This window comes from Aquila chrysaetos, chromosome 8 (assembly GCF_900496995.4).
Source record: "Aquila chrysaetos chrysaetos chromosome 8, bAquChr1.4, whole genome shotgun sequence".
In the NCBI taxonomy this organism is placed as follows: domain Eukaryota; kingdom Metazoa; phylum Chordata; class Aves; order Accipitriformes; family Accipitridae; genus Aquila; species Aquila chrysaetos.
In genome coordinates, this window is record NC_044011.1 from 40,907,865 (window position 1) to 40,916,415 (window position 8,551).

Genomic DNA, 8,551 nt, shown 5'->3' on the forward strand with positions numbered 1-8,551 from the left:
GTCGCATCAGCACAGTACATTTCCCCAATGGCTGCTTTCCACTCCAGCCTCCCTTACTTCATCTCCTCCGAGCCCTCCACAGCCACCTGGTCTGATTGGGCAGAAACGAGTGGCACAGGGAGAACACAAGGACCACCTAGGCTTCTCAGGCCTGTGCTCTGTCCCCGGGCTTTACTCCAAAACAATGACAAAAGCATCGAACATGTCTGGATTTATTTATTTTGTTAAAAGGCTTGGCTGTTCAACTGCAGAGAGAACAGCCCAGTACCAATTTCTCCAGGAATACATTGGGCCGGCCAGAGACAGAACACAACACCCACCGAGGCTTCTCTGTCAGCACAAATGGTTTCAGCATCCCCCTAGAGAGAATGAAGGAAAGGCAGACACAATGGCCAGCCCATGCCAGCATTTGGAGAGAAGTCTAAAACAAGCAAATGCACCGGTGTCTTTTCTTCACCATTATGGAAGGAGTCACTGCACCTTCAACTGGAATCAGAGGATTCCCTTGTGCTCCCTTCTGCATCCAGCTGACCGTGTGCATGCCGCCACACAGGTCTACTTTTGTTGGAGGATGGGAAGACAGCTACCGTAGGGTTAAATCCAGTGACATTTCCTCTGTTATCAGACTTTTTGTCTCTCCCCTCTGCTATTGCAAGTCTTGGTCATTGATTTGGTAACCCAAAAAACCAATCTGTTAAAACTTAATTAAAAAAAAAAAAAAAAAAAAAAGGTGCAAACATGCCTGTTTCTCCCCTGCAGAGAGCCTATAACGTTTTCGTGCATCAGAGGTCAACCTGGTCACAGAAAAAAAATCAGAAGTTGGCAGGACTAGCCAACCTGTAAGACAGGCAACTGCTCCCCCGGTTTTCTGAATGTCAAGTCAATGAAAAGCAACGGGGCACCTACTGGAGGCTGCCAAGGCTCAGTTTCTTCCTTGTGGGCTGGCAGGATGTATATAAACCACAGTGTTGAAACAAGTTGTACCATGGGGCAGTGCTGAAAGATAAATACCTGTCTCTGTCCTCTACCTTACTGTTTGAGCTGCTGCAGCCTAGACTCATCAGTCCTCATCTGAGCTATCCTCCGATTTTTCATCAGCGGCCACCTTCCAGTTCTTCCTCTTGCTCCTCTTCTCTGGTACTTCACTGTGCCTCTCTGACACGGAATTCTGACGTTTCTTTCTCTTTTTTGGGGGCCGTTTCTCTTTTTTCTCCTCAGATTCACTGTCCTCAGAGCTGCTGGTGGTTGAGCTGCTTGCATGAGAAAAGTCACTTTCCTGCCCAGAAGAAGAGGTAGGTTCCCTGGCAGGCACTTTCCTGGTCTTTTTCTTGCGCTTGTGTTTCCCTTTCTGGGTGCTTGAAGTCTCCTCTTCTGAGCACTCACTCTCCTGGGAAGAATCTGATGATGTTCTCCCCTGCTCCTTTTTCTTTTTCTTTCGCTTTTTGTGCGATCGCTTTTTTTGCTTCTTCTTGTGTGACTTCTTTGTTTTTTTCCGTTTGTGCGACTCACGGGCAGTTTGCTTTCCCAGATGAGATTTCTTCTTCCCATTGACAGCATTTTGTTCATCTCCTTCTTGCTGGTCACTGTAAAAAGAACAGAGGATGATCAAAAGGAAGCAGAGAGGCAGGCTCATAGCAGTTGAGCCTCTTTCAAAGTTTTAAGCAAGCCCAGCGATTCCTTTGGCTAGAGCAGGGAAGCAGACGCTGTGACAGTCACGGTAGCTGCATTTTTGTTTCAAGTACTTATTAGAAGCTTGGGTCCACACCTTACTAATACCCCTGTTTAAGGTATTTGAGCCAGAACCAAGGAGAATGTGTACTGAAAGCAACCAAGTGATGAAAACTCATTTATAGCAGGTTACTTCAAATCTGTAAGCCTGACAAATATTGTACTTGATGATTCTGTTAGGTGTAGTTTAAAAATAATGAATTTTGTCTAAGATCTTATTTTACAGTTAAGTCTCCACTCTCCAGGATACTGCAAGAATTTATATTCTCCAGATAAGGAGAAACAGAAAATACGGGTACACTATGATGGAAAGGAGAACCTGGAGCTGATATTTGAGAGAGTGTATACTGACTGATTTGGATTCAGCCTACTACTCTGGCTCTCCGTTGACCCACGCAGACCCTCCATTTTAGTAACTCAAGCTAAAGCTGAATGTCTGATTACTATAAAAGATGCAATCCCTTCCTAAGACTCAGACAAGGGGGAACCACATTAATGGACTAGAATTTTTTTCAATGGGTGTCTGTAACTAAACAGTGCTGCTTTACATTCAAGGCTGATCTATACTCAAAACTTAAAATTCAGTTTGTAAAATTCCCTGCATAACCTGACAGAAGTAAGATTCTGGATACATTAGTAAGCCTGCTTGCCTTACCTATCCGTATCAAATTCTTCAGGGTACAACTCTTTATAACCACTGTGACCCCACCTGGAAGAAAGCAGAACCATCTATTAGAAAGAGATAAGGTGTTTAAGGAAAAAACATAATTCTGAAAAGACAGAGCCACAGAATGAACATGAGTTTAGATAGCAAAGAAGAAGGGCTATCAGAACCTTCCCAACAAAGAAGGAAGGAAATATGATCAATTGGTTGGTACTATTTAAATACACCTTATGTTTTCAGTCTCTTTTCCATCTCTAATTAGGGAAAACTACAACTCAAATTTCTTTAAAATAAGCCTGGAGAGCACTAACTTGTATTTCTCAAGATTTTTTTAAGTTCCTTGGGCAAAGTAATAAATACTAAGCTTAATTGCTAAGCTTAGGGCAGAACTTTTGCTGCTTACTGTGACTTAGGAACTCTATAGATGAACTCAAATCAGGTATTCTGTGACACTGCAAAAGTTCGTGCATGTTACTTACTCATTCTCAAAATAAGATCAAGCATTATTTTATAGAAGTACATACTGAAAAAAAGAAATGTACTAACTTTTTGGTACAGGACTCTAAAAAGGTGTTCTAATTACAGTTACAATCACAGAATATTAATTCCCCCACAGACCTGTCTGGCATGTTGGCTTCACATTCATATAGCTTTTTATTCCAGGATCGGGCCCTAAGGAGATCATCTTCGACTAGGTCAAGAAATTGTGAGTTCTTTGTTTTCCAGTCAGCCCTGTGGCCCTCCTCATCAAAGCCATCACTGCGCATCCGACTGCTGCAGAAAGAGAACACGTGTCCTTCAGCTGTCAGCTCTGATGGAGAAACTTTCTGAGCAAGGGGTTAGTCCAGCGAGAGGAGCAAAAATCCAGCAAGTCTTGGATGTCCATCTATGTAAGAAGACCAGCTATCATTTTAACAGACAGTCACCATTAACAGCTCTCACAAAACCAGTTCAGTAGCTAACACTGGTTTTCAAAACTTACTACGGTTCTCTGTGCACAGCAAAATTCTAGACAGAGGTGCTCACAATGCAAAATTAGAGGAAGGGGTTATCGTGCTTATCACAACAAATGCAGTTCTCTTCCTCTACATTACTCTGCAGTAGCAGACTAACAATATGCAATGAGACGTATGCTAGTAAAAGCAGCAAAGGGGACACTGAAGAAGTAGAACAGACTTACTAGAATTGCAATTTGATCAGGTACCAGGACTAAGACCCCCAAATCCAGGACTAAGACCCCAAATCCACAGAAAGCCCCAACTGTTTTGAGTGATCTCACATGCCTGTGGCTCTAGTTTTGTTTCTCACTTGAAATGCTGCACTTCCTGAGCCAAGCAGCAGCTGTGGACTTAGCATAAGTCTGAAAAGTGTTCTTCCCTGAGATACTAAAACCACGTCCTGTAACGTTCATGCTTCTGAGAAGTCTTCACGGTAGTAAGCTCTCCCCCTTCCGCCCCAAAGCCCAACCCTCCCCCCAAATCCAGTTTGTTTTCATGTAGCTTGTGAGATCCTCAGGCACGTCAGAATGATTTCACAGACACCACACAAGCAGCGGTCAATACCAGTGTGTTACAATAGCACAGGACCCCACACCATAACAGTTTTGTTTACTGCTAACCTAAACGGCAATACATTAGACTTTCCTCACAACATTCTGACATATTAGTCAAGCACTTCCTACCCATGTTGCTTCGGAGTGCCTGGCCTACTTAATGTTGTATTTTGAAGACTATACATCTAGATAAAGAGATAAAAGGTCAGACTTAAGCACAGGTCTGACGTCTTTCCAGGGGCTCATTAAGGAGAAAATAAATATATCTGTAGTCTATGTAGTCTTCATATATTGTAAACACATAGTAATCACAGAATGTTCTTCAAGTATTATAACACAAAAGGGTTCAGCAACTAAGCAACTAAGTCAAGCCAATTATCTCCACTACACAATTAAAACCCACCTGGAGGTGTCCGACAGCATTCTGCTTTGCCTTTTCCAGTAAGTCTCTTCTGTCTGCTTCTCCCACTCCCTTATTTTCCACATTTCTGTCTCTTCCTGAATCTGAAAGTCACAGACGGGAAACAAGTGTAACATTAGGGAAACGTTACAGACACGTAGCATGTAACATCAGCTCCTAGCTCAACACTCCTGCTAACAAAATTCACAGCAAGCCTTCCTACCATACTGGAACAGATTATTATTTCTAGCTATAACCAAGGTAACCAAAAGAAGAACCTCTTGATGGTAATACCCTAAAAAAGCACATAAGGATAACGGCATCAGAAACGGTGGGTTTGCCTGATTTTGCTATCTCAGCTGTTCTGGATACCCTGCCTTGTCATTCGTTACCATCCCAAACATATGTACTGTTAGAGAATTCAGTATATAAATATCATCTGGAAGGACCAAGCCAAAATGAGAAGTTACACTACAGGCTGAAAAAACACAGCATGCAAATACTGAGTGGTTTGGCACAGATCTATGTTTATGGACACTGACTGTGAGTGATTTTTATAAGCATATGAAATAAATGAGTTGGACCTGCTGAATTATGTCAGGAATTAAATAGTTTGCTAAAGCTAACAGAGTTCCTTAATCTTACACTAAAATACTGCCTGTGCACATTAGCACAAAGTTCAAATTCTTTGATGCAATTAAAAGGACATATGCAGTACAACAAGAAAAAAACCCAAAGAATTGCTACTTTTAAAAGGCAAACCGTAGTTTTCATGAAAGTCCTGAGAGACTACGTCTTTCACGGGGCAAATTTTACAGGTAAATACATATATGCACACACACATTCCCTCGCCAGGATGAGAGCTCAAGAAAAAGAGGGTTAAACCGAAAGCGAGACTAACGACGTTTACGTAGCTGATTTCAACAAGCTCCTTTCCTCTCCGAAAAGCGCAGCTGCTCTCCCCACCTCCAAATCACAACTCGGACGTTCCGCCCGCCCCGCTCCCCGCTCCGCCGGCGGCTCCGCACCCGCGGGAGAGAGGGGGGACGAGGGGCCACCGGGGCCGGCAGCCCGGCCCCGGCCGTACCTTGTTGTGCGCGCCCGTGTGCCGGATGACGTTCCGCAGCAGCACCTTTCCCACCGGCACCCGGGACATCCTCTTGCCCTACGCGGCCCCACCGGCACCCCCGGGGCCGGGCGGGGGCCGCTCACCGGGACCCCCCGGGCAGGAAGGGACGGGAGAGGCCGGGCCTGCTCCCGGCTGCCGGCCGGAAGCGGTCCCCACGAAGTGCCTCCTCCTGGCAGCACACGCCGGAGGGGGGGGGGACGGGACGACAGGTCGGGACCGAGCCACCGCGGAGCCCCGAGCCGCGGCGACCGCCGGGCGGAACGGCCCGGCGGCGGCTCCGCGGACAGGCGGGCAGCGGCCAGCTCCGCCGCGGGGCCTGCGGGGGCGGGACGGGGGCGGTTGCGGGGCCGGCTCGAGCGGAAGCAGGAGGAGGACGGGAAAGGCGGCGGACCCGCAGAGCACGGCCCTTCCGGTCGCTCCGTCGCTAGGCGACAGCGGTCGCCATGGCGGGCGCGGCGCTGGCCTCGCAGCTCTGGTCGCTGCTGGATGAGATGGCGGAGAACGAGCCCCAAGCCTACCGTCGGTTCCAGCGGCAGCAGCGCGCCGAGGCCGAGCGGCTCTGCGCCCCGCCGGAGCCTCACCTGTGCCTGCGGGCCCGTCCCACGGTGGGTTGCGCGGGGTTTGGCGTTCGGCCTCCCGCCCGGGCGCTGCGGCGGGTAACGAGGGCCGAGTGCGGGGCCGGAGGGGGCGGCGCGGACGGACCGCTCAGCCGCGGCTCGGCCTCTTGCAGGGAGTCGTCGGGAAGCCGTTGTTCATCAACGTCTGCGGCTGGAAAAGGGTGCCGGCGCCCAAGGCCCCCACTGATCCCACTCCTGTCAGTGCGGGGCCGCTGGAAGAAGTAACTGGCGAAGGAGGTACGTCCCGAAGGAGTTGCGCTTCGCCCCGGATGCATTTGTTGCTGCAGTAGTCCACTGCGTGGCAATCAGACGCAGACTCTCGCTGTCACAGAGCGTGGTGTCGCGCCGTGGCCAGCTCTTAGCCCGGGGGGGGGGGGGGGGGGGGGGGCGGGCAGGCAAGGATGCTACAGGCGTATCCCAACAGGACTCTAAATGAATCCTTCCCTTTTGAAAAAAAAAAAAAAAAACACCAAAAAAACTGAAGAAACACAAGAGTTGTACGCATCTAAATCCTGAAGAGTACTAGGAATCTCTTTGACCACATATACTCATGTTCACTTGGACTGTGTTCCCACGCTTGTCCTTGAACACACAGACTGCTGGTTTAGCACATGGAGAGGTGTCAACTCTAGAGGAGGATGACAGAATTAGCTCTCTGCCCAGAAGCCACGAATTCATTTCCTTTCCTTTTAAATCAAGTGATTATAAAGAACGCTGGCACATGGTACATAGCAATGATTCTGACACGTAAGTTATTTTTATAGACCTTTACAGCATTATAGATATTGCATATAACCCAGATGTTCTTCAGAGGGGAGAAGAAAACCCAGAAAAAATGGAGCACTTGATCCATTTGACACTTAAATTCGTTGAGGAACGATGCAACCTTATCCTTGCTGATTTGTACACCGTTGAATCATTCAAACTGAAAGGAAGCCTGGAAACCATGCAGCAACGTCTGAAAGGAAGGCGGATGCCAACTCCACATCTCAGTCAGAACACAAAGAAGGGTATGTAGAGACCTGCTGTCACTTTTCTTTGAGGACCTATCAGATTCTCCAACAAACTTACTGAAGTCTCATCTCTCTCACCCCAGTTCTTGCCAGAAGCATAAACCAAATGCTTCTCTCTAAGCATTCAGAATAAGGCAGCAGTATTCATACCAGACGTTAGTTTAACCCTGCTGGCCTGTCTGCATTCATCTCCCGTGTTTTACAAGTGAGAAGCTGTAGTGACGCTGGAACAGCAAATTCGCTTTTTCCTATATCCACTAGACATGGGAACTCTGCTAGGGTTTGATCCTTTGAGGTGCTAAGTTTCTTTTGCACTAATCTGAGTAAAAGGGGTTGCTGCTGTAACTAGTAGTCTGAAAACAAGAACTTTTAACCCGTTGGCAATAAAACCAAATCACAGGCGAAAGAGAATCTGCCAGTAACAGTCTTCAGCTGACAAAATTGCTAATTACAATTCATTACAGTTAAAACTTTCATGATATATTTGTCAAGTGGCATAACATTACAGTTCTTAGTAACTGAGTGATACGTGTGAAAAACTTATTTTTCTTCAAAGAACTGACACTTGATCAGCTGCTACACACTATGGAAGCTGAGGACTGCAGCAATGTTCCTGTGTTGCTGAAGGATGAAAACGTGACACACTCTAAAGTGCATCTGATAGAAGAAATTAGCAGTACTGAAATGCCAGAGAAGCTAAGTACCCCTGTCTATGAAATGATCACCGTGAAGGATACAAACAAGAAACCACTCAAATTTGAACTAAAAATTGAATTGCCTAAGCTTAGCTGTGTTTCTGAGTGTGATCTGCAGATTTCAAAGGTAAGAGAGCAGAAAGAATAACCTTGCATTTTCTGTCTAGCCTCCAGTTCCTAGAAATTCTCACTGCTAATTTGTTGTCAAATAGTTAATTAAGTATTTTAATTTTCTTGGTTTAGGATGACATAATCATTGAAGTCCCTGAAAAATACAAATTACAACTAGATCTGCCAGAATTGGTGGATGAAGAAACAACTACAGCAGTATTTAACAAAGGAAAACGGGTATTGTTTATCACAGTGCCAGTTGCCAAGCCTGATCCTTAAAGACTGCATTCTGTCCAGTTCATGTTCACAGATGACAGAACAAAACAAAAGCCCAGAACGAGAATCCTAACTTTTAGATGGTGATGAGTTGGTTTCTTTTTATTGACCTTCTAATCTTCAGGGGTGAATACCTCAAATGCCTTCAGAAGATACATGTAGAAAAGGACATCTGGAGGAATACTAGCACCGCCAAACTTAGGTAAAAAATAAGTAAAGATTATAAATATTCAAGGAGTATTTGAATATATTAACAGCTGTAGTAAAGAACCATAAATGCATACATGCTTTACTACATCATTCATTTTGCCTTAAGGTACAGCAGTAACAGTTGTGAAGTTTTTGGTAAATAAACTGATTACTGGA

At 46.0% G+C, this 8,551-nt stretch overlaps 2 protein-coding genes across 4 annotated transcripts; one reads left to right on the forward strand and one right to left on the reverse strand.

Moving 5' to 3' along the window:
* Positions 1-201: 201 nt before the first annotated feature.
* Positions 202-5,672, reverse strand: NKAPD1 (NKAP domain containing 1). 3 transcript variants are annotated; one of them, XM_030023178.2, is made up of 5 exons: positions 5,432-5,672; positions 4,348-4,448; positions 3,011-3,166; positions 2,384-2,437; positions 202-1,583 (listed from the first exon to the last, which is right to left on the reverse strand). In XM_030023178.2, the coding sequence occupies exons 1-5, from the start codon at positions 5,498-5,500 to the stop codon at positions 1,061-1,063; spliced, it is 903 nt and encodes a 300-aa protein (XP_029879038.1). In that variant the 5' UTR covers positions 5,501-5,672; the 3' UTR covers positions 202-1,060. The 3 variants fall into 3 exon arrangements, with proteins under 3 accessions (XP_029879038.1, XP_040981399.1, XP_029879040.1); XM_041125465.1 differs by lacking the exon at positions 5,432-5,672 and adding an exon at positions 4,755-5,285; XM_030023180.2 differs by lacking the exon at positions 5,432-5,672 and having other exon boundaries at positions 3,011-3,278.
* Positions 5,673-5,817: 145 nt separating this feature from the next.
* PIH1D2 (PIH1 domain containing 2) lies at positions 5,818-8,551 on the forward strand. The gene is made up of 5 exons (XM_030023177.2): positions 5,818-6,078; positions 6,204-6,327; positions 6,855-7,100; positions 7,660-7,925; positions 8,042-8,551. Exons 1-5 carry the CDS (start codon positions 5,917-5,919, stop codon positions 8,186-8,188), a joined length of 945 nt encoding a protein of 314 aa, XP_029879037.1. The 5' UTR covers positions 5,818-5,916; the 3' UTR covers positions 8,189-8,551.

Coding starts and splice junctions, on each gene's coding strand:
- PIH1D2 (XM_030023177.2), top strand. CDS start 5,917: ATGGCGGGCGCGGCGCTGGCCTCGCAGCTCTGGTCGCTGCTGGATGAG. Junction 6,079..6,203: donor GCCTGCGGGCCCGTCCCACG/GTGGGTTGCGCG, acceptor GGCCTCTTGCAG/GGAGTCGTCGGGAAGCCGTT. Junction 7,101..7,659: donor CAGTCAGAACACAAAGAAGG/GTATGTAGAGAC, acceptor TTTTCTTCAAAG/AACTGACACTTGATCAGCTG.
- NKAPD1 (XM_030023178.2), bottom strand. CDS start 5,500: ATGTCCCGGGTGCCGGTGGGAAAGGTGCTGCTGCGGAACGTCATCCGG. Junction 2,438..3,010: donor GAAGCCAACATGCCAGACAG/GTCTGTGGGGGA, acceptor GCTTTCTTCCAG/GTGGGGTCACAGTGGTTATA. Junction 1,584..2,383: donor GAAGAATTTGATACGGATAG/GTAAGGCAAGCA, acceptor TTCTTTTTACAG/TGACCAGCAAGAAGGAGATG.